The sequence below is a fragment of the Epinephelus moara genome, chromosome 14, assembly GCF_006386435.1.
Source record: "Epinephelus moara isolate mb chromosome 14, YSFRI_EMoa_1.0, whole genome shotgun sequence".
Lineage (NCBI taxonomy): Eukaryota > Metazoa > Chordata > Actinopteri > Perciformes > Serranidae > Epinephelus > Epinephelus moara.
The window spans coordinates 24,031,076-24,056,578 of NC_065519.1; the positions used below are offsets into that span (position 1 = coordinate 24,031,076).

The 25,503-nt window shown below is 42.8% G+C and overlaps 2 protein-coding genes across 3 annotated transcripts in view; one reads left to right on the forward strand and one right to left on the reverse strand.

The window, feature by feature from the left end:
* Nucleotides 1–556: 556 nt before the first annotated feature.
* Nucleotides 557–25,503, reverse strand: part of dnajc17 (DnaJ (Hsp40) homolog, subfamily C, member 17) — a 38,306-nt gene continuing 13,359 nt past the window's right edge. Inside the window, exons 8-11 of the mRNA XM_050061526.1 lie at nt 24,176–24,253; nt 21,306–21,386; nt 20,557–20,676; nt 557–836 (exon numbers count right to left, since the gene is read on the reverse strand). Coding sequence (XP_049917483.1) covers nt 711–836; nt 20,557–20,676; nt 21,306–21,386; nt 24,176–24,253 — 405 coding nt within the window. The 3' untranslated portion in view covers nt 557–710. The remainder of the gene's footprint in view (nt 837–20,556; nt 20,677–21,305; nt 21,387–24,175; nt 24,254–25,503) is intronic.
* Nucleotides 11,411–16,265, forward strand: LOC126400650 (cdc42 effector protein 3). Of its 2 annotated transcripts, none has more exons than XM_050061529.1 (4): nt 11,411–11,824; nt 12,025–12,176; nt 12,279–12,436; nt 13,864–16,265. In XM_050061529.1, the coding sequence occupies exon 4, from the start codon at nt 14,006–14,008 to the stop codon at nt 14,627–14,629; it is 624 nt and encodes a 207-aa protein (XP_049917486.1). In that variant the 5' UTR covers nt 11,411–11,824; nt 12,025–12,176; nt 12,279–12,436; nt 13,864–14,005; the 3' UTR covers nt 14,630–16,265. The 2 variants fall into 2 exon arrangements, with proteins under 2 accessions (XP_049917486.1, XP_049917485.1); XM_050061528.1 differs by lacking the exon at nt 11,411–11,824 and adding an exon at nt 11,866–11,924.

The following is a 25,503-nucleotide window of genomic DNA, read 5'->3' on the forward strand; positions in this document are numbered from 1 at the left end:
TTTGATAACGTGTGGTGCTGCACGGCCGGCCAATCTGCTCTGGCTCCTTGACAACATGATGAGTAAAAACTCACTGGATGACTTAGAGCTTGAACAATTCACCAACTGTTTTATTAGTGCTCAGGCCTGGTGTATTGATTAGAGGTACTATTATGATGCATCTACTAGGAAACAATATTTTTACGTCTGTTCATCTCAGTTCATTGCAGCAAACTAAATAATCCACAGGCTATATTATGTATCCATCTGAACCAGAGGGGACTGCCAACACGCTGAAGGCATGCACTCTTTATATAAGCAAAAGGTCCAATCTGCAATTAAAATATTGATCAATAATATGCTACCAAAATATCATTGATGTACACACATTGATACAACATGGTTACAGTAATGATTCCTCCCTGCAGCCTGAGTGTCAGGACTCCTACCTCTCCATCCACACTGCAGCAGCCCTCACTTCTTCTCTACTCTGTCTCTCCCTCAGTCATCCTACATTCTTTATAAAGGGAAAAGACATAACACACTGATTAAAACCACAGAAATGAAAAAAAAAAAGTTTCTCTGTAGTTATTAAAAAGATTTATTTTGCCACATGGTGTATAACATACAAAAAGTAATAACAAAACACATAATAGGCTTTATGAAACTAAAGCCTGAGACAGGTATTCATTTAATAACTGCAGGCGGGTACCGAGCAGAGTCCCACTGTGCTATGACCTGGAAGCCTCCTCGTCGTCCTCTCTCTGCATTTGTTCTATGAGCCTCTGTCGCTCGGCGGCCTGCCTCATCCTCATCATCACCACACTCTCATAGTCGCGCTCGTTTGACAGGGAGCCCTGTAAGAGAGAGGGAAAGACAAAGAGGTTATTGAAACATGGAAAATGTTACAAAGTCTGATCTGAAAGCACATATTATAATCTTTAATCCCAATCTGTGTGATTTCTGTCTGTTAATACAAACAAAACGAGGCAGTAATGTTAGTATTAAAGCCCAAGGATTCATACATTTTCTAAAAAAAAGATTCACAAAAAAAAAAGATTAATCATCAGAGCAGCAGAATATTTTCTACATTTTTGAGTTTTGAGAATCGATTGATCATGCAGGTCAGTTTTTAATCAAAATACATTTTACATAATTGGAAACTGAATATTTTTTGGCTGGACAAAACAAACAATTGAAAACATGAGCTTGGGTTAAAGGGGCCATTTTTTTATTTTCTGACATTTTATGGACCAACAAATCACAGACACACACAAATAATAAAATAAAATAAAATATATATTCTTTTTTTGTTGTTGTTATTTAGGATTGGGCAAATGTAATGGCTATGGGCTGAGTATATCGTGACTTGGTTTTTTGAGGAGGTGATTTCTGTCATTTTATTTTGCTAATTAAGCCTCCAAAGAATGAGTTACAGCCGTGAGCTGAATTACGTGTGTTTAACGATGAGTTTACAAGGCAATTAAACTCGTCTTAGTTTGGCGAAGGAAAGAAACGTGAATTCAGAATGTGTTCAGTTGGATTTTTCAGTTTAATGAGGAAAATGTGTGTTTGTTGACATTTTTGTGAGTTTACGGAGTTAAATTATTAGGCTAAAAAAGCTAAGAGAGCTTGTGGAACATTGCAAACTGACCACTTGAACATATCTCCAAGCTGAAACTGAGGAGTAGGGTGTGGCACACACACACTTGAATGTAAAGGCAATCGCCAGTTGTTGAACCCTAATATCTGTCTATGTAAAATTGGCCTTTTCTTGAACGGACACTCCAGCAATTAATCATGGCACTTCCATGAAAACACACACACACACACAAAAAAAGTCAAAATCTAAGCAGAACAGGCCAGGATATCCCAACGTTTATTCCCATGTAGGTGTCAAGCTCCAAGACCCCTGGATAAGGCAACCACTGGCACCTTTTTGTTAGTCACTCTGTCTGGTAAATGTCTCATGCCTTCAGACTACACACCTCCTCTTCAGTTGGTTGCGTAAGTATACATTCCTAGTCTCCAAGCTGAGATAACCCTGATGACATCATATTTACTGTGTTCACAGGATGTGAAGCACACCCCACGAGTGAAGTGATCTCAATGTGCAAAATCAGTGGAGTGGCCCTTCAATTAATATTCAAGGAAAATTTCTAGTGAGCCGTTTCACTGGAGGGGAATCACGGAGAAGTCAAACATGCCTGTATTTTAAATCATGACAACATTGTCTCAGGGCAGCACACGGAGCGAATGACACCACTGTCACCGTCCACTGTGTGTTTGCTTTCACGACAGGGCCTGTGGGTGCACAGCCGAGGACAGGCGGACTCCTACAGACGCTCTCATCTCAGTTACCATCAGCGTGACGGCGGGGTGAACATGTATGAGACAGCAGCCCACAGAGCAACTGTGACAGGGTAATTCCGCTGCCTGAGGTCATTAAACCCCAAAATGAGGGCTGGGATTAAGCCTGGCAGTCGCACGGCCTCTCACTGTGTGTGAGTGATTTCTTTGAAGGCCCTGGGCTTGGACGACGATGGCGAGAGATTCTCTTACTGCGGGGGGAATCGGAGAGGGCAGCCACTGGCTAATGGCTAATCAAGCAGGGTGGAACACAGGCCAGACGTCTTACATACACGGGTCACGATCTGTGCGGTCACATATGCCACACACAGGCCAGCACAGACACAAGAAGAGGGACTCTAAAGACGCGTGGAGACATTTTTTAAAATACACAGAGGATGACGCTTGTGTGTGCATATTTAAATGCATATAACGCACACATATGCACTCACAGAGACCGTCATCCCATTCTGAAGCGGAGGGAGGCCATGTGTCCAAAGAGTAAGCCATTGTTTTATAGGATTATATCCAGGAAGTCTGCTGGGCCAAAGAAGTGTCTCTTTAACAAGACAGTGAGCTGCAGGAGAGAGAGCGAGTGAGTGTGTGCATGAAGGACTGGGCGAGTGAGAGCGATCCGAGGAGGAGAGGTAGGTTTTTGTCAATGCGCTCACTGAGCTAAGGCATCTGGAAAACATCACGGGGACTCCAGCATCCATGTGCTGAAAGAAAGAGGGTAAGTATGGAGGAAGAAGAGAGGAGAGGGTCGGTGAGGGGAAGTTTAACCCTCCACCCCCCCACCCCTGGATTGAGGAAAGCTGCTATTATCATTCCAGTAATGTGAGCTCAAGCCCTTGTCTGACACGTAACTCTGAAATATCACGCGAACGCCATTAGGTAAATAAACAACCCTTGCATCTTCAAATTAAACAAAATACAAGCAAGTATACAAGCAGGCTGGTGAAAATGCTCCCTCTTCCTCAGCAAATAGATCTCCACTCTGCCCTGCCCTCTACTGGCCACTTCACAGACATGCACCTGAAAAATCTCAAATTAGAGTTGGTCTGACTTATTCTGTAGCCGGTGTGGTCATGGGTGGACTGTACCAGGCTAATAATGAAGGGGAATTCTGACCATTAACAGGTGCTTTATGAGCAGTGTGACGCATTTCTTGTCAGGATGAGGAATGTTTCCTTGCCTTGGGTGTTAACTTCCAATGTACATGTTTAGCCAGTGCATCACTCTGTAACCAAACACTCAGTTGTGTATGTATGCGTGCGTGCGTGCTGCACTGAGACTGGGGCCCAGGGTGAGTAGGAAACCACAGAACACAAACAACGGGCCCCCGTACAAAGCCAAGAGAGGAGGGCACAAGGCCACCGCAGAGGTAGGATGGTAGTAAAACACACACACACGCACACACACACAAACAAGCTGAGGATTTGCTATGTGACATCAGCACATGGCTAGGCCTCCAACCAGCACACCCCAGCCTGACCTCGGGCCAGTTATGACATCATGAATACCACCAGTGCTGTGAGTCAGGCACACACACACACACACACTCTCACACTCCTTCCCACACACAGCAGGAGGCATCACGAAGCGCAGGTGGCCACTGTGTTCCCCTGGCACAAGTTGTCAGATCAGCTGCACATTACACCATTTCTTTGTGTGTTTGTGTGAGAAGTGTGTGAGTGTATAAGCACATGAGCATGAGTGATTAAGTGCGTGAGGAAATAACTGTGTGTTTTATGCAATGGAGAAGAAAGAGTGTGGACTAGGGCCACACACTAGATGCCACTATCACTGTTAAATAAGAAACAACCTTTTTCCAGTAAACTATCACAAGCAAAATGACTCTTTCATGAATTAAAAAAATAGGTTATTAAAAAGAAACCCTGAATAAATGAAGGGGAAACATGACACTGAATGGTATGAAAATTACGTGAAGATTACGCTATGGCCTTAAAGGTTCATTTATGTCCATTAGACACATGTATATGAACATGGACGACGCCGTCTGTCCGTACTCTGCGCTCATGTTGTCTGTATTTGTTCATGTTTTCTAAAAAATTGCGGATATACATGAAACAGAGCAGTACCAGGTTTTTATAGATCCTAATACTTTCTTGGCAAGTCCTGCCCTACTGTTCTGTGATTGGCTACTCATCAAGTTGACGTGTAGAGTACGGACATGGCTAGGGTTAGGGAACAGATGCTGCAGGAACACTGGTTATATAGCCTAGTGTGCGTCCATGCACGCTTGTCACAATTGCACTCTGGTACTTAAACAAATAGCGCCATACCCTTGGATGGTAGTGAAAGAAAAGTGGAGGTCCTTGCAAGACTGCTGCCCTCTAGTGGATGTATTTGTGCCAACGTAAAGGATGCATGGAATTATGCGGCCAGTGGCAGTTACAATGTTTGAAATGGACATATCTATTTTCGTAAGTAAAGGGAGTATAAATAAACTTAAACAGTCAAAAGATGTCAACCGAGTTAATTTGTTGCATCCACACAAAGACCGCTACAGCTGACGTCCCTGTCTTCTGTTACTGTGATCCATTGATGCTGCTAAACAGGAAACCGCACAATTCCAGTGCCATCCAGAAAAAGGAGACACACTAAAAAGCAAGAAAACAAAACAAGACCTTATTCTGCCTTTCTGCTTACTTTCCATTTCTATACTTGTCCTCTAACTAATTAGAATCAGAAAGCACAAAGCACATAATTATTTTGTCATGTGTTGTCGGTAACAGTGCTGTTGATGCTGTCCCTTAAAACTCTGTCTCAGCCTGGCCAGGAGCATCTGTCCTGTGCCTAAAATGTAAATGTACATGAACACAACAAGAAACAGAGAGAGGGAGAGACTCACACAATCATGCTCACGCAGCAACCTGATAAACAAAGAAGCAACCAAAGCACTTAACTGAAGATTAAAAGCTTTAACACCTCCCTGAGAACATTGGGTTTAACAATGCCTCTTGGCCGATTTAATTACTTCAGAAACTAAAACCACACTGTGGCCGATTTACACCTGAAAGCAACATGCATCCTGGGGAACCGGGTCACAAATGGATAGCTCTTAGTACTGATATAAATGCACCCAGTGCATCCTCAATATGTCTTGAGATCCAATCGTTTAGATCACATTCGGAGGTGGTCTGGGCTGCATGTGACCACGTTCTTTTAGCAGCATGTACACTTAATTGAAGGACCATCTAATCAGCTGACCCCCTTGCTTATTCGCCTGTTGCTGCCCTCACACAGGTTAGACGCAGTGCTAAAGGAACGTCTTCAGAGCCACTGTCCTCCCAGCGAATGGTCAGTTCAGCTCAGTTAGCAAGAGCTAACACAGCAGTGGCTGTTAAACAGTTCCAACAAACTCATTCTGACACCTTAACAACTTGTTGTTAAACCCTTAAATAGGTAACGTTAACCGTGTGATGCTAACAATTAACTTAGCCCTGTCACTGTGTGTGCGCGGGCGGACTTTCACCAAGACAGAGTTCACACTCCTCCAGCAGTAGTCTCCCAATGTTAGTGAATGAAATGATGTAGGCTAAGGTTGTTTATTGCATATAAAGTTTGGGGAAGTGAGATGCAATCACAAGCGATCAGTAAGACACATGTAGAGACGCATTCTGATGTCAGGTGTCAACACAGACTTGTGATCTCTTCATTCAAGATGCATATTACCGGGTATAAAACAGGCTCTGTAGTGACCTTTAAACCTTTTTTGGTTGATATACTTCCATACTATCTCTCATGCTTATTGTGTCTTGACATTGCAGGCTAAGAGGTTACCAATTTGCGTTTGATAACTGGATTGCTCATTAACACCACGAGCCATCAAATATCTCCAACAAGAAGGTCACCAGGCCAAGATGAGACTTCACAGACTTTTCTGCCAAGAGGAGAAATGGCTTCTTCTTAACAAGCCTGCTCTGTGGTGGCGGCTAACATTTCTGCCTCTAACGCACTGTGCTGAAGTTAATCAAGGAACTATTTATCTGGAGCGTGTGTGGTGGCGTGGTGTGTTTTCCTATATGTGTGTCATGGATCTATGCAGTAGGTGATTTATGAGAGGCGAACACATATTTAGAAATCATTTGTGTATGTGTGTGTGTGTGTGTGTGGGTGGGTGAGTCGGGGGGTGCCCGTCGAGCACTCCCGCTAACTCAAACAAACAGGCAGCGGGCAGAGGTACTGCACATGCAACACTGGAGCCAAGGTGAAATTCCTCTGCAGACAAAACTCAAGCTTTGTAAATGGTGGGGGATTAGTCATCATTCATTATAAGACTCGGCAGACGTAAAGCCCCAAAGGTCTGGTCTATTATACTGTTTTTGTTAGTGAAGGACAAACACTACATAGAGATTAAGGCCCAAATCTACTTCCTGTATTTAACCCTTCAAATGCACATGTACGGCGAACATCTGGATTTTGAGTGGAACTCCGAGACAAGACGTCTTTTTATTTGACTGCAAAAGCCAAATAATATCTGCAGATGTAGTCTCAGTAAATACATCTACAGATACAAATCATTGATTCTGACAATATTTGTGTATGCAAGCTGCAGAATTTACAGACGTCCTTCAAACTGCACTGAGAAAGATATTTAGTGTATGTAAAATACAGCTATTTCAAAAATAAATCAAGCAGTAATAGAAAAGAGAGTGCATATTTCCTTATTTTCTCATATAAAGGTCAGAAAAACTTCTGATATAAAGACAAAGCTGATGTCTTATCAACAGAATAAAAAATGCAGATCTTTCACATTATCAGGTTCAAAGGCAGCACAGCACCTGATTCAAGGCTATGTACAGGTAGTGCTAGTTGCGTGTAGACTGCAGATTCAGCCAATAACACTCAAAGGTGAAGTGAAGGAAAAAAGGCAGCAGTGCAAGCGAGGTGCCATGGAAGTTGGTGTGTGTATGTGTGGACGTGGACGCCATGTGGTTGTACGTGGTCACGGTATTGGACAGAATGGAAGCCTGTTGGACGGAGATGGAGAGCGCCTTTGGAAACTGTTAAAGTTAAGGAAATAAACAGTGAAAAGAGAAATGGCAGCAGAGACCTGAACTCCTGGTGCCCTGGCATTTCTCTTTATGATGGATGAGCTCAGGGATCCTAGAATAGGGAGATGTGGGGGTTTGGCCTCTTTAATATCCAACAATACAGCGTTGTAAAAGCGAAATTATGTCTTTCACATTCTGGCCTTCCGGGAAAAGCCCTCTGATTGCAACAGATTTCCCATTAAAACAAAAGTGGCCACAGGACTGGTAAGAATGCAGTCTGAACCTTGGAGATGTCAAAAAGAACTCAGGCATGATGAGGGGAGAAAAAAAATGAAATCAAGGTTCCAAACATAAAATTTAAAATGTCTGTGCTCTCTACATATGTACATATGATTTCCCATATTAGTCCTTATCTGTGCAGAACAAACAGCGAGTGGAATATATCCTGCTGTATACTGTTTACATCATATCTCCAGTCTTCAAAGTAATCTAAATATCCCAGCCATGATTTTATAATTACTAATGATTCAGTGCCAGGAGACACAGCAGTACATTCCCAGCCTACCCCGACCGCCCACATTTACTGGAAAGAAATAGTATGTTATGAGTTGTGCATATGTACATTACATTTTTTTTTTCATCTCCTTCCGCTCTAAACACAAAAGACATTTTACAAGTCTGTGGGCGCAACAAAAAGATCAAAACAAGTGCAAGATTCCTCCATATAAGAGCAAAATAACCATTATATAACAGGTTTTCTGGAGAGTGAAATTTTGTCTTTAATGGACAGCTGACACGAGAGAAAGACCAGCTTCAAATAAAAGACACTGCAGCATTACAGTATTTGACACCCACAGTCCATTGAGATTCCCCTAAAATCCCTAATCTCTAATGCTCTGATTTAACTCTGTTGTAGAACAAAGCTTATTTGTGAATACTTAGTGACAGTTCATCCCAAAATCAAAAGCACATATTTGTCCTCTTACCTGTTGTGCTATCTATCAGTCTAGATTGTTTTAGATGGAGTTTCTAAGTGTTGGAGATATTGGCCGTAGAGATGGCAGCCCTCTAGATGGCAATCGGTTTGTGGTGCTCAAAGCGCAAAAAAAATAGATTTAAAAAAACTCAACAGCAATATCTCATTTCAGAAATCATGACCAGATAATCCACAGACCTTGTTGTGAGCAGTTCATGTGGGAACTATTTTCTTTCTACCGAACTATACCCGCCAACCGGATCACTACGCAGAAGGAAGTGGCATCTACGGCTAGCTCACCTAGTGCCACTGAGCTAGCTAACGTTACAGCCATCAATAAATACATCTCACTATTTCATGGGCATGAGCCTCTTGTCCGTGAGTACATAAACGCTTCCCCTGTAGTTCTGTAAAGAGAAAGCTGTTTTTCAGATGTTTTGTTTTGGGTTTTTTGGGCGCCTTGAGTCACCGTAAGCCAAGGACCATCTAGTCCCATTATATTTGAGGGAAGGCAGACATCTCTACAGCCAACATCTCAAACACTCGGCAACTCACACAAAAACAATCTAGATTGATAAATAACAGCACAGGTAGGAGGGAAAAACACATACTGGTGATTGTGGGGTGAACTGTCCCTTTAACAATGAATGAATGAATGGATGGTGCTAGGTGGCAAAAGCAGGCATGACAACACCTTTATGTCTAAGACCTACATGTCGTTGCAGTATGTCATCAGTATACATGACCTCATCAGAAATGTATGTTTCTCCATTAACTATCCAGCCTATCCACCTCCTTACTGTGCGGGACCTGGCGTGACCTTATCTCGTTGATTAGAGGCTACTGTAAGCTTTGTCATGTGTTAATGAGTCTGTAATGAATAACACAACACCTGGACTTTGACTGGTGTCAGATCTCGGTCATGTGGCAATCATGCACTTCCTTTAAGCAGCCAGACTGCCAAGTGTCTGTGGGAGCGCCTTCAAAAAGCTCATCACTGAGTCATAACTTTGGAGACAAACAGTGACGACAATGGTTAGGATGATGACAAATGCAAACTTGGATGTTCTCAGAATTGATGAAAGACAATTACAAAGAGTAGCCACTAGAAACTGTTTTAGAGACACATAACATCCTGGAGCGCCCAATTTCAAGCAAGGAATTCACTGGTTTCATTCCTTTCATACTCTGGGTAATTTGTGGATGTACTACAAGCTGAATTTCAAAGTACAGTATGTCCTGTGTTATTGTCCTATTATTACATTATCGAAAAATGTTTTTCATATAAAAGAATCAGACGGTCCTTGCTGTAAATCGAGTCTAAATGCTGGCTGTCTGAGGGCCTTGATGCAGCGGAAGCTGGAGAACACACAACAAAGGGACAGAAGAATATCCACCAAAGCCTCAGTTTGGGCTTCTAGCGCCAGTCAAAGCAATATCTGGAAACACTTTTTATCCTGCAACAACAAAAACACGCAGCATCCCAGATTTCAGGCCCAGCATAGCTGCATCAAACCACACTGCCCGCTATGGTCAGGCCTTAGAAAAGAGGCTTATACAGAAATCCAGCTCGGGCTAAACGCATCAGCCCAAAGGGCTACATAGCATGACAACACAACTCAAAGCGTGAGCCCAACCTTGGTCAGACAGAAGGTCTTGTGAGGTCATTCCAATACCGCAGATAACGCCAGCGCTTCACCCTGATTGTCTTCTAGCATGAAAGCAGTTTGAGTGTGGTTGTAGGTGGAGGGAGGGGTTTCTAAGAAGAGAAATATTCAAAAATGCTCTGTTTCAGTCTTGAGTAAATGTTATGATAATTTCATTTGCGTGAGTAATTGTGTCTGGTCTTGCAGACTGCTCTGGCACTGGTGTGCAGAGCGGGAGAACAAGAGAGGATCAAGCGGCACGCCTTTTGTTTATTGGATCAATTTGAAAGGACTGGAGGAGCAGTGAAAGATACAATTTGTCCATTTCCTTTTCACCCTGCATGTTAAAGCTTAGTGAACAAGGAGAAGCATTGAGACTCTGGACAAAACAGTACGCAGCCGTGTCCTCCTTCCTGCTGGAACACAATGTTCATTATAAGTCTTGGACTGTGTCTCAATTTGCGTACTTCCCTACTTACACTTGCCGTTTCAAATGCATAAGTGCGTTCACACTCAGAAATACGGCAAAATAGAGTGCACTACAAGTACCTGGATGGTGTACTCATAATGGTCAAAAGTTGCATGCGGAACGCTGGACACTTCTCACCCTCACACCTCTTCCTAACACACAGAGAGTGAGTGAACTCTGGCAGACACAGCACAAAAAAGTGTCCAGATATACTACAAGGCTTGGAAAACAGGTTGGAGGGCGAGCAGTTTGTCAAACAAGCAACAGCGTTCGTTGACGCATGAAGCAAGGAAGAGGTATCAGCGGTTACCATTTTGGCTACGTAGCCAAAGGGGAGGGACCACCAAACTTGTGAAAATGGCGGACGAGGAAGCTGCAGTTAAGGTCTCTCCAGTGAACAGACAAACAAGCCGGCAGATATTTTAGCAGGACACAATTGTGGTCAAATGCTGGCGTTATGCTCTGTCCAGCTGCAATTTGCCATTAAAAATAAGAGGAAGAAGAAGCAGTCAAACGTTGAGATTGTCATATCCGATAAGTGCAGATCTGAGACAACACTACCCTGTCAAAACTCACACGCTTCACAAGAACAAAGTGCACCGTGTACAGTGTGGAAGTGTACCAACGGAAGTATCTGAACATACACCCAGCGCTGGTTGGGATATCAGAGCAGTATGGCATGTTGGTTTTAAAAATAACAGGTTGAAGATTATATAGTTCAAAAAAAGAATCTTTCCAAACCATAACACAACCAAAAGGGCACGATCAACACAACTACCAATTATCGCCTGCGAGAGCACAACAGAATGCTTCAACCCTGCCATTTTTAACACAAACAAATTCCATAGAGCGGAAAAAAAAAGTTTGCTGCTCTGACACAATTTCCATTCCTGTGTTGCTATAGCATTCCAAAGGCAAAGACAACATGCTGGAGGCGTGAGAATTGGAAACACAGTTGGTTATCTTTTTCTTGTGCAACCCGGCGTGCCTGTACATACATGTCTGTGTGCGATAGCGCGCTTTGATTACATTGAGAAGCTATAGGCCTCCAGTCAGGCAGAAGGGCCTGACTCCAGGGCTTTAGACATGCCAACAGCGGGCAGGAAATCAGGAAATCGGCAGAGCAGAGGGACAATGACATGGAGATTAGAGATCAGTTAACCCCCCCTCCTCTGAGTGACTGACCTGTTTGCTCACTGACTATGACTTCCTTTCAGACACAAGCACACACACTTTCAAACACAACCGACTCAAACTCAGCCTCTCTTCCACACAATCACCTCTTGAATGGAGCTGTGCGCCGCAGTTTCTCCCACATTTCCATCTTTCTCAATTTCACAGGAATTAAATCAGCAGCACCCATTTTGCAACCCTTCTCTCGCAGGTAATGGGTGCAGCCAATCAACAAGCAGGACTTGTGACTAAAGGGCCAACTCACACCACAACCGGGATGATATCATCTGACGGCTGGCAACCATTCTAAAGTGGGAAGACTGCAAATATAAGCTAATAAAAGCCTTAAAAAGACTCCACCTGGATTCCTTAACACTCTTGTACTCTGACCTCACCTGGCTTATCTCTTAGGCAAAGAAGACTTTCACCGGTAACACACCTGGAGGGCTCTGCAATGCAGGAGGGAGTTTACACTGGGAAGGATTAGCAAAAAAAAAAAGAAGAAGAAAGGATCAAATGTCCAAGGACTGAAAACACTCCCCTAAGCAGCAGTACGGACAAAGGTAAGAGACACTCTCTTGACAATTAAGTGCTACAATTTAATGTAAAACTTGACTTGCTTGTGTCACCGTGGAAAAGTCCCCCACTCTGTATCTCTGCCTTAGAGCTGCGCAATGAGATCTCCTCTGTAACCGCTGGAACAAGCCCGATCATGTCAAGGAAGAGTTTGTCAGGGTGTGCAGGTAGACGCTGCCTTGTTTCCTGACAGAGACGTGTGTGCATGTGTTGGATTCAAATGTCCTGCATTTGCTCAGCAAGACAGGTAAGAACTAATCAATCTTTATCTAATCTGCTGTTAGTTATCCTACCAGACAAACAACTGCACAAAAGAAAAACCTTCAAAATCAATTTCTTTTAACTTGTGCTTAAGGATTTCATCAGCCAGATTCCTGATCTGTCTTAAAGATGGATCACGTATGGCAGCATTGAAGAAGATAATTCAAAAATTGCTTCTTGGCCAATCTGTTTTAATGGGCGTCTTTAATTTTTACTTGGCCATGAAGTGTTTCCTGGACATGATACTCATGGCTGAAATCCTAAGACTCCTCCTTGGCCAAACTGACATGTTTGGAAAGGAATGCTGTTGTGTCCACGCTCTCCAATCTCCCGCTGCTACTAAAGTGCCGATAAAACCTTTACAGGCCAACAAAACCTGTTTGCTGTAGTGGCTTACAAATTTACAGAGTGAGTGTTTCAAGTCACGAACACAGGTCTAATGTGGGCAAAGCTGTTTGGGAGACCGTAAAATCACAGACACTAAGCAGATTATCTAATCGACATGCCTGCGTTGATGAACTGAGTTCTGTTTTAGTCAATAAAATGATTACAGGTCACGAAACGCAAAATTACATTCAAGTTAGGCTTTCATTTTAAGTGTTATTATTTCATTTTGACCAAGAATGTTTCCTTTTAAGTTTTGCTAGTGGATGTAAATATGAAATCCCCACACTACATTTCAAAAAGGATAACTTATTTTGAAATGTAATGCCCAAAGTGTGATGTTATTTATGGAATAAAAATATCTCATTTTATTAACTTCCACATCCTCTCCCAGAGTCACAGCATAACTCTCACACTACAGCAAAATAAACAGACTGCATCCCAGCTATTTTAATTTTTCACAAAATCAGAAACATGTGTTCCGAAGTGAAGTTATCATTATTTCTGACAGGAGTTACGGTAAAGCCTCGTGTTCTCCCGAAACAAAATGTTGACAGATATGATTTACTTACATGCAGGACAACAATTACCGTTTGGGAATCAGATTTTTTTTGTTGCTTTTGTTACTGGAAGTCTTAACTGGGCTGACAGCCTTCCTTTAGAGGAGAGGCTCCAGACCACACCTGCATTCATGGGAAAAAAACAGGGATTTGAAAAGTAAATATTTAGAAATGAAAGCTTCAAAGCATTGTTGGAACATCCCGCTGCTGCCAAATAATACTGAATTTCATTAAATCAAAATGGAGTGGAGCAGGTGCAATCTCAAAACAATGGCTGCCGATTCACATCCAGCCAAATGATTCAGTCCAATACTTACATCTGGTGCTACATTACAAGTACAAGCACAAACATGCTTCATATTCTAGCATGATGTGAGGGAAGCCTAGATTTATGATGCAGTGTTACAAACATGATATTAGATGCAGATTTATTCAATTATAATTTCTATTTTCTTGTGTTTTAATTCAGATGGAATCATGCTCATGAGCTTCAACACTTGCTGAGGATCCACTGTCAAACAAAGAAGGAAATACAAAAGGATACAAAGACTGAGGATATATTTAAAGGATAAATAAAAACATTTAGGTCTATCTCAACCAGATCTGCCAAGATGCCACTGAGAACATCGTTGTACAGAAAGCCATCCTCTGGTCGTTGGCCCGGCAGGAACTCCAAGCGCAGGGAGGTGTTGTCCGTCAACATGATTAGCCTACCACTGGCTGATTTCCGCCACATCTCACATATTGGCAACGATGCTCAGAGAGACAGCTTTGGAGACCTGTCCTTCTTAAAGATGGGCCACAATCTGCTTCTACAAAGCTCCCAGAGCGAGCAGAATCTCTTCATGGCCTGCTCTCCGCCACCAAAGCCCCCTCGTCTGAACCTGGACGAGGCGGACGGCTCAGAGAGCCCTGACTGGCGTGCAGGCCACCTGCACAACACGTCTCAGAAGAGAAAGAAATGCAGCTCTATGCCTCTGCTGGACAGCGAGGACAGAGAAGTGGAGATGGAAAAGGAAGATGGGTACCAGAGAGGGAATAATGTTGCTACCAATCAGGCTGGCAGGCTTGGACGGGGCAGCTTGAATTCAGACAGGGATGAAGACTCCGCAGAGATCTGTGACAAAACTGTCAGACAGCATAAGGAGGAGGACAGTGGCTTTTCATTCAGCCTCGACCTGGGCCCTTCAATCCTGGATGATGTTCTCCAGGTGATGGACAAACTCCACGATTAGACAACGTAGCAGCCAGGCTTTACTACAAGGTTGGACTAATTCAACACCCTTCTTTGGGACTCTCCTGAGTTTATGGACAGACCAATATCCTAAAGCAATGGTTATCACAGAAATAAATCTGGAGATATGTGATTTTATGATCCCTGGGTACCAAGTATAGACAAACAACTTTTAGTGAGAGCTTGTCTCAACAAAAGTTTTAATGGAGTTAAACTACGACACTGAAAAGACTGAGTTTCAGTAAAACACGTTACTTAATGCATCTGATATCACAGCACCTTTCTAGGAAACAGAGCTCACAATTCAATTCAACTTTATTTATATTATATATTTATATATATAACTCTTACCTTTTTATAAAGCACCACATATTGTGTCTATTGCTAGCTGTGGTCCACAACATTTGTCCTAAGTAAACATCTTGTTTGAGAGGTTAAACCAAAAAAAGCCAACTACACAAAGTTAATGTTCTCCTTAGAAACTGGCCCTTGCAGGGGTGGATACAATCTTTAAGTTAATATTTAAACTCTGTCGGATGTCAAACACCAAGCTGGACATTTTCACCTTCTTTTACTTTCCTCTTTTGCTATTGTAATCCCCCCCAAACCACACGGCACAGCACTGAAGACGGCTGTTAAGACTTAAGAGTGTTGTGTTTAAGAAAAGAAAAGCCGCGGCTGGAATCCAAGGTCCTCGAGCTGTGATGTCTTGGCTCTTGGCGTGCTTGCCAATCCATTGTGTGCAGAGGGCAATTTTTGTTCCGCACGCATCCCAGAGGCCCCACTCAAAAGGTAGACCAAGGTACCCCCCATCTCTCATTCCCAACAATGCAGTGAAAACAAACACTTAGCTCTGCTTCCAATAAAAGCCAGCCAGTGGTGGCAAGTTGGGCAGCAGACCAAACCAGGCCACAGGTCCAAGACCTCAGACGAAAAAAAAAAAAGAAAAAGCAGGCTGTTTTCTTAGCTGCAAATCAGAGTGCGATGCTCTGGTGAGTGGCGCACGAGAAGGAAAGTGGTAAAGGGTAACGTGATACTTCCACATATGCAGGGGGTGTCGAGGGAGGAGGCCCAGAGACATCCATTACTGCTGCAGAAGTCCTGATGAGGGTTTAAACACTACCTTCTGACCAAACAGACCCGCAATACATGAAAAAAGCACACTTGAATCTCACATACACGGGGGGAGGAACACACATGTACTGTATGTATATGTAAGCACACGTCGGTAAACTGAGATTTCTGCAGACAATCTAGGTCCACTTCCCTCAGGTCTGGAGAGGAGAGTGGGGACAGGAGCCTCGGTCTGCGCCTTAGTGGGGGGTTGCCAGGAAAGGCTGTGGGGCAGGCGAATTCCTAACTTCCCCATGGGTCATTCTGCAAAATATACCAACCACAAATGTCCCACTTCTAGCAATAGATTTAGAATTCTATGTATGTCCAAACAGAAACAGCAATGTTTGTGGGTACGTCTGCACTGTATATCTGTTCTGCCATCCCTCATTTTAAAGTGGATATCACTGGCCATTTTTCTTGTGTATGTTATGACAATAACACATTGTGAAACATTTTTTGCATTGAAAGATGTACTGTTATGTATTTTGGGGAAGTAAAGAAAAATATCTTTCATATTCCAAGATTGGTGGTTTGTGGATAGAGGTCCTCGTGTCAACATTTTAAGAGGGCTCATATGAGATTGTTTACACACCCTGACAGACGGACATTTATTTGGCTTTACAACTGTCAGAAGCCACTGTGGAGGCAACAAGCCTTGCATAACAGTTTCTCGAGAAATTATAGCCTTGGATTATCCACCACAACATGCAGCACAACATTATTTCAAGGTGGAGAAACACACAAGCCTAAATTAGACGGGGATGTCAAGCAGGATTTTATGTGGAGGCCCAAATACTGTATTACAGTGAAGTGGACTTTGAAGCAGCAACTGAGCTGTTAGACGTGCCCTGCTCTGAGGCACACCTGTATCATAAAGAGGTGATATTCAATAGCTAACCAGGGTGTGTCTGCAATTTGTCAGACTTCTCTATACCTTTTCCAGATAAGCAGGTGAAAGAGCTATTCACTCACACAGGCTTTATATTGGATAGTGTTCCCATGTCTGCTGCAAAGGCCCTAAACAATCAAAGCCCTATTTATTCCCAAGAGAAAGAGGATTGTGCAATGTCAGACAGACACTGTGAAAACAAATTATTGCCTAATAAGTAACAGTAAAAAAAAAAACAATATGCAAAAGACCAATAACAAATTTTGGTATTTCATGCACTTCAGCTATTCTTCATCAAAAAAGCCACAAACACATTTTATAAAAACCCACAATCATTCTCTATAACATTCAAAAATTAACATTTCCTGCCTACTTTTTACGGAGTAGGACTTCCTGCTATGACTCTGTCGTCCACACAAGAGCTCTCAGTGTGAAGAATCACATAAACTTACGCTCAACAAGTGTTCAGCCGCATGACTGATGTGAGAAGAAAGAGCCTGTAATTGAAGACAAATTATCTTGTCTGCGCAGCACAAACTGGCCCAAACTGTGAAGTATCCCAATCACATCTGGTACCACTTCTCTTGCTCCAAAAATCTAAACTCGCTGTCATACGGAATACCAGGAAACCCTGTCATCTCACTAAAGAGTAGCGCTTATGAGTTATTTATTTTGTCAGGTACTAACTAAAAAGCTAAAAATATTGTTTTGGCAAACAGGAGATGTGTCCATCTCGTGTAATTGCGTCTCCCGGGCCGGCGTGACTTGACGCTACTGAAATATGCTGCACAGTTTCACACACAAAAGGGGATTTTTGTGAAACTGATATTGTTTATGCTGTCTGTATCATGTCAGAACATATTATCAAGCTATAGATGGTGAGGGCCGAGCCAATCCACAACAGCTATCCCCTCTCATGATACGCGTGATGAACTGGGCGTATTTGGGGCGTAACACAATAATTATGAAATTCTGACCACACCATAATCACAGCAGGCGATCTGTTCCGTGTCTGATGAGACAACGCAAAAACACGTGTATATTTTTCATGCAACCCTAAACCAGTGTTTCTATATACTGTGTGGTCTTTTGTTCCATCAGGGTCCCGCTGTACATTGATGATGCATAACCAACAAGTCCAACCTCATATATTAGGAGGTATACTGCCTGTCTGTCTCTACTACATCCATTCAAACCTGGTACACAATATTAATATCTTGCACTAACCAATATTAATAATACAATTTCCCTCTTTTGGGTCTGTTCATAGAAAAAAAGAAGCCCACTAGTCTACCTCCGAGAAGTTCCTTATCTTCAGTCACAGAGGGGGTCAGGCCGGGGTTGAATGTGCCAACTGCACAGCCACATACATCTCTTCCAGATTCAGGGGCTATTTTAGGTGAGAGTGCACTTTTCGAGCACTAGCAAACCGGCGGGCTGGAAAAACAATCCCAGAATAGCTGATCTGCTGCATCTGGTTTGTGTCGTGACAAGCCTGCGATGACTCTCCAACTCTAGATGGAAGAAGCAGGCGTAGAAAGCTCAAATTCAAATCCATTACGATGGATTCATGTTAAATAGTATGGTATGCTCAACTACGCAATAAACCACGAATCAGGACACAGTGATTAACGATGGCATCACATCTCCGGAGACACGAACATACATCCGGGAAAGACCAGGCAAATGGTTAGATAGTGATTCCATATCCGAGACAGTCTGGAAGGAGAGATATGAATCATTAGATGGCCACACATGGTGCAACAGCCATTTACAGCTCTTATTAAACACTGCACTTAGAATTCACTGTGATCTGCAACTGTGTATGATAAAATGCTAAAAGAAATGTCTGCGCTAATGAGAATGACTTAAGCATTTCTTTCATAAACATGCTCCTTTCATAATCTCTCACAGTGAAATAGTATTATGTCAAAGGGCAAAGACACAACAAAGAATAGTCTGGAGATGAAACTAGATCCTTTCCCGGAAGAGGAGTCTGAATTAAGTCAGGAGCATGGGGAGCAATTCCACACAGTGCGGAAGATGTGGCCCTTCCTTATTTTGAAATTTTTAATATCCATGGTGAGTAAAACTAGGTGAATGCAGCGCTGTTATAAATCATGTCATATCTGCTCTCTGGACAAGCAGAACGAAAACAGAGCCAACAGTTAAACACGTCTCCTCGGTGTCTCTCTGTGAGAGCAGTGAAAATCTAACACATCATGGTATAGTTAGTAATGTTCAAGGTCTCTGGACCCTGAAGGGGGGTCTTCAAGGGGAATTTGTGTCCGGGCCCCCCCCCCCCCCCCCCCCCCTTTTCATCCATTAGGCCTTTACATTGGCCCCAGATTCATTTAGTAAGCCCAGAAGAGCTGGAACTGAAGCTGAGGCTGAAGTCATATGTCTGTGTCTCTGAGCTCCCTGTAGCGAGACCCTGACTCTCTGAGCACTGTGTTTGGATTGATGAGGTTAAAGAAGCAAATCCTCACCCAAGCTGCTCCTATGTGATTGCAGCTGGCTGGTGTGGGGTTGCAGTGGAGGGCTAGATGACAGAAGAGGACTCTGATTTTAAGATTTCAGATAGAGTCCGGGAGAAGGACCTCCAAGGCTCTGGCTTCTTTTTACCTCTATCTCTCTTTCTCACACGCCCCCCATGTCCAGCTGACCCCAGGCCAGATGTGGAATAACATTACTAATATCTACACCAGTTCACCCATTATGTCATGTGGGGCCTCTTCAGCGAGAAGTATTCACGCTGAGGGCTAATGCGAAAATTACTCAGACATAGTAATGTTTTCATTCTAGGGTGCAGGACAAAAAAAAAAGATGAAGCAATCAGCTATGGATATCTGTGAGGCAAACCGGGTTACCATAATAACATTTAAAGAGATTAGTATGACAAGTCCCAGTGTGCAGAATGAGCCTCACATGCTAGCCTTGACAAGGGGGTCTTCAGACACCACACTGGGTTGAAACCCAGTTCAGCAGCAGCTCTGGAGACACAGATAAGTAGACCTGGAAAGCCAACTGATCTGTGATCCCTCACAGGTAAAGATGACAACATAAGAGAAGTAAAATGGACACAGCGGAGCGAAAAAAAACATTACTTCATGCTAATCTAATGACAAGAGAGAAACACTTTCAAGATCCTCAGAGGATGTAGCTGAAATGAGATTATCCTTGGACAGGAAAAGAGTTAATGTGCCTTTGGTATCTGCATGTGGGCTGGCAGGGAAAGACTAAATATTAGGCGTGCAGAAAAAAAAGGTTGCTGTGCAGACTACTGTGATTTCCAAATCACAAGGGGCAACACATCAGAGAATGTTTTGAGATGGTTTTTCTCAATAAAGCATTTTGGTTTTGTGCAGCAAATCTTTGGGCTGCAGAAAATAAATCAAAGAAACCACATTCCCTGCCCCCCAAAAAATATATTAAATTCTCAATAATCAAAAAGAAAGCATTATTTGCAATAGCAATAGCAATATAGAGACCGGCTCACTTGGCACCAGTGCAGCCATTTGGTCAGTCTCACGTGCCAGACTACCATTATCGCACACTGCTTCTTCTGCTAGCATTCCTGGGGTCCACCAGGTCAGGCCTGTTAATGAGGGGCTGACCAGGGACTTCGGGCCAGTGTCGGGCCAGCGCCTCACCACTCCAAAGCAAATAAACCAGGGTCCATTTAACCAAACACATTGTTCTAGACCAAACGAGGGGAGTGCAAGCACTGGGGGAATATTTGCACCACTGATATGAAAATAAAACCTCCGAAGGTTTACATACTTCTTTTTGTGGGACAGAGTTTAGGCAATCGTATTTGTGTTGGAAGCTGTGTACGTGCGAAGATTCTGTAACATAGGGTCGACGTGCTTTATGAGAGAGGGAGGGAATTACAAAAATGCGTTTTCAGGTTATACCCGTACCTGTGAAGACATGAACAGGCCAGGTTGAGATGCTGGAGCAATGACCTCGGGCTGTCCTTCAAGCCACGAAATCTTCAGAGGGTTTTCACTCAGGCCACTTTCATTCTTAACTGCCAGCTCCTAAAAACACAAAATAGTCTGTGAGTGGATTTTCTATCATTATTTTCTGAGCCAAACAAAACACATTCTGCCTTGTCCTGAAAGCTGTAAAATTTGTGTTGTATTTATCTTACACCTGGGTATTATATAAATATGAAAAACACATGTAGACAAGGACAAAGGTGGATTGTAACAGGGCCAACTCCCAGAGCAAGGCTGGGAGCTAGAGATGGGCAGGCAGAGACCACAGGACCTGTGCCCAGATCCCTGTAGACTGGCAGACATTTGCTCTAGAGGGAAACCACACGTTGTGGTGAGGAAACCACAACAAAATAAAGTACACCATCACGACAAAGGGCCTGAGGATCCAGACAATGTGGAACAATGAAGCGGCTAAAGTCCTTCCGTCCAATGGTTCCCATCAGCTCGGAGATCTCCACGCTACAGAACGACTAAAACGTCGGTTTAGGTTGCACAAATTGTCCCGAGGCTGGGAAGTCTATGACAGGTGTCATTCTTAGTAATAATCAAACTCAGCAGGTGACCGGAGACTTCGAGGCAAGTGAGTGGTAAACAAATGTGGTTCTATGCAAATGTCTGCTGCGGAGAAGATTTTGAGGACACCGGCCGGGGCAGAGTTAGGTACTTACAGCTGCTCTCACGGTTGCAAATTCGACCACAGCACTTCCTCTCTTCTTCGCTGATACAATCACATTCGAAACATCCCCGTACTAAAGGTAAGAAATGGGAGAACAGAAGAAAAGTCATATTGAGGAAGACGTGAAATGCAGAACATTCAAATTAGTATTTCCTTTCACAGCACAAACCATAACCATGAAAACACAAAGCATATGCAGACTGAAGAACTGAAAACACGGGTGAATATAACAGACTTCTGGAATAAAAGTTAGGATTCAATATGTGTTTGGTTATTAAACCTAATCTCTAATGATAGGGTTCGTATGTTTGGGCCTGAGCCAGTAATACTGCAAAGAACATCATGTACAAAAGTGAGACCTCTGTGGCTTCTCAAAAGACAAGAGGAGACAAGAGGCAGTATTGGAACGTTTTAGCTACTCCTTGTGCAATGACAGCATTTGATAAACAATATTTTTGGCACAAAAGCTGAAATTAGATGTGGCTTTCATCCAACTCCCTGCCACAAATCAGCGCAGGGAGGAAAGGCTGGCCAAAGGGGGAGCAGGGCAAAGAGCGTCTCAGACATTCCTTGATTTCTGTCCGAAGGAGATGGAGAGAAGAGAACGGTCACAAACACGTCTTAGCAGGGGAGATAAAAACCTGATCCCTTTTTAAAGGCAGCCATTAGCAGAGCAAAGGTTTTTTTTTTTAATTCCTAAGGGTTTTTATGTATAACTGAGGCCTTTTGTCATTAACCTCTCCCCGAGAAGGATGGACGTGACCTCAGAGAATCTCATCCTGTGAAAATGTAGCTTTCTGGGAACGGGGAAGTCCAGGAATGCTAATGTCTACGAAGGACATTGTGGAGCAAGCCAACAGTGACAAAGGAGACTCTCAAAAGGCCTCTGTTTCATAGAATATAAATATCTTAACATGTTTTTTCCCCCCTTAAATGAAGATGTATTATTTTAAGCGGCCAAAGTACACAAGTCTGCACACGTACGCAAGTATACACATACCATACTTTCCCACACAGCGGTGGCTATTTCAACTTGCCCAAACCATTAACTGTCACTCATTGGAGCTTGCCATCTCAAACAAAATCCTTTCCTAAAATTTATTCCCTTTGCTGAAGAATTTTAAAAGGAGGAACAACAATTTTTTTCCATGGTCTTTAGTATGACACAGCCCTCCTGCCTGGAGCCATATTGATTGAGTTCGTGCAGAGGAGAAATTCATACGCCTTTTTCCGGTGGGCTTGACGTCAGTGACACTTGCCCTAGCCTCGTTTCAGGCCAACCTATGCCCCACCAAAAGCCCTTGTGACGGATCATAGCATACAGTGGTACTGGGTTGCATGAGAAGAGCACATTTCCTAATGCCTCCCTTGGCACTGCTTAATCACCTGGTAAGAGGGCCACAAACAATGGCGTGCATGGCTTTAAAAGGGCACTACAACATTGCCCTCAGCACTTTCACTGCAACAAAACTTAATGGGCCTTGTTTAAGGGGAAGAATAAAACAATCTACAACGCTGATGTCATGCAGACCTCAAATATGGCCGGACTCTGCAGGCAAGTTTGTTACAGTGGAGCTCTGCTGTGGGACAGCAAGATTGTTTTGTTATTGTTATACAATATATGTCATTAGTAGTAATATATCATCATATTCTGAATCTTCTGAAGATTCCATTGCAAAATAATTCACTGATTAAATGCTCAGATGGGAATGTCTGTTTCTGGTTAATCCAGTCAATTAAATACCTCACATATTAAATCATCACATTGATGCAAAATTCCTGTAAAGCAGCCCCGCGCTGTAATTTACAACATTGCCTGCAATGTCCTAATACAGGCATATTAAAGGGAAAGCTACCTTGGTAGCCTCAAGGAATATTTCATTATATTACCCAGCCCAAAGTGGTGCCTTACTGTTACTGTCGTGTGAAAAGACAGGAGTCCTAAAGGCGAGCCAAGTTAAAGGGGAACACCACCCAAATTAAGAATTCCAATATGTTACTGCCATGGCTGAGAAAAGTTCAGTTAATATCTGTGAACATGAGCTACTCTCTCTCAAAGCCAGAAAGCAGAGAAGTAAGTCTCAAACTTTGTGATGTCATCAAGTATAAAGTCTGGAGCTGCTCCATAGACAATGAATGGGAGTTTGATTTTTTGGACCCATAGAGTGTTTTCTTTATTATACCCAAATGAGCTTTACTCTATTGTACTGCTCTGAGTTCTGAAACAGAAAACGTAACCATATACTCAGAACATTCGCCCGGATGCTCCCAATGTCATCTAGAACATCTTTCCGAATTGTCTATGAAACAGCTCCAGACTATGACATCACAAATCTGAGTATTAACACTCTAGCTTTTGGATTTGAGAGAGGGTTGTTCATGTATACTTGAGTTTTTCGACTGTCTGAGACCATAGAAATGCTTTTACAGAAGCAGTATGCAGGATCTAGTGGCATCTAGCAGTGAGGTTGCAGACTGCAACCAACTGATACCCCCTTCGCTTGACCCGCATGTCAAGAAACTATGGCGGCCTTCAAGTAACATAAAAAGCAGAAAACCCTCTCTACAGCCAGTGTGTGGTTTGTCTGTTTTGAGCTACTGTATAAACATGGCAGTGTAACATGGTAATCTCCATGGAAGAGAGCACGCTTCCTATGTAGAAGGACTCATTCCACGATAATGAAAACACAATGATTCTTGGTTTCAAGTGATAATACACTAATGAAAACATAGTTCTGAATATTATATTCCATGTCTGCCAATAGATCCCCCTAAATCCTACACACTGCACCTTTAAGTTTTGCTGTAACATGGTTACAGTACTGCGATATTGTGGAACTACTTTGATTTCCAGATGTGTACCTTTTGTAGAAGTCTGAAAAGAATGTCTTGAGAGTAGCCTCCATTCGTCTCGTCGTCTTTTTTACACTTCCACTTTAACTGGCATGAGAAAGAAGACAGAAAGGAGAGACCAATATTAGTCATCAGGACTTTTCTAGAATTAAAGCAGTGCATGATAATGTCTAATCATTAGAGCACAATTGATTAAACTCAGCTGATGAGAAGACAAAGCATGCCAGGGAGGCTTGACGATGATGACACACAGATTACCATAACCCTGAGCGCAGAGCGGAGCTACAAGAGAAAGACACTGTTAAACTCTTGGAACATCACCCTGGCACCACCTGTGAGACCTGCAGTCAATTTCCATTCATACCGAGGGTGTCGGGCAGCTACAATGGGTGAAAAGTAACACATGGAGCCCTGGACCGGAGAATACATGGTGACTCACCTGCTTAACTATAGCCCCCCAGAATAAAGCACAACACCAGACACAATGATGAGTAAGTAATGCAAAGCAGGTCGCTATATACTTTGTTATGGGCAGAACGATGTGTCTTTGTTTTAATCGTGGTTAACTTATTTGATTGTGTAACAATGTTTTCTGTTTTTAAGTCTTGATAATTGCCATACTGCACTGTGTGAATGCTGTTCTAGAAATTACCGTACAGCTTATTTCAACATAAGAGCTTCACAGCTCCAAGGAACAGCATCCACAAGATCATTTATCTCATGCTTGGAGTCCTGCTGCTAAACCCTCATCCCTGTTCCCGTACTCCTAAAAAAAGATATTGTGCAACTTCTCATATCCATGTTCAAAGCACAGCGGAGTCTAGCCAATATCGCACTAACTGCTTAAAGTAGAATTATAAATGGCAAGCACTAAGTGTTGATTCAGCTCCAGCATTCTGCTCCCTGTCAGAGAAACAGGATTTCTGGGAATTTCCATGTCTACACGGCCTCTTTTACCAACAATTACGGTCGAAAATGTACATTCTCCTTCCAAGAGCAGTCTTCTGTACCCACTGATAACCTTCTTACCCATTAATCTTCCCACAAGATGTTAAAAGTATTTGCATGATGTGATGTCTGCGGTTCCAGCCCACAACACTAACACAATGCTGTGTTCTCTTGCTCCTAGTTTAAACAAATATACAGATAGGAAAGATATTAGTGGAACCGGACCAAATGGCTCCCTCTGCATTTGATGAATCACTAAAAGTAGATATCAGAATATTTCAGAGGAGTAAAGTCCAAGATGAAAATGAAATCCCAAAGAACTAAACTTGTTTGAGGGAATGATTGATGTCAGATTCAATGCGACAGTCCACAATACAGTCAACAATTTT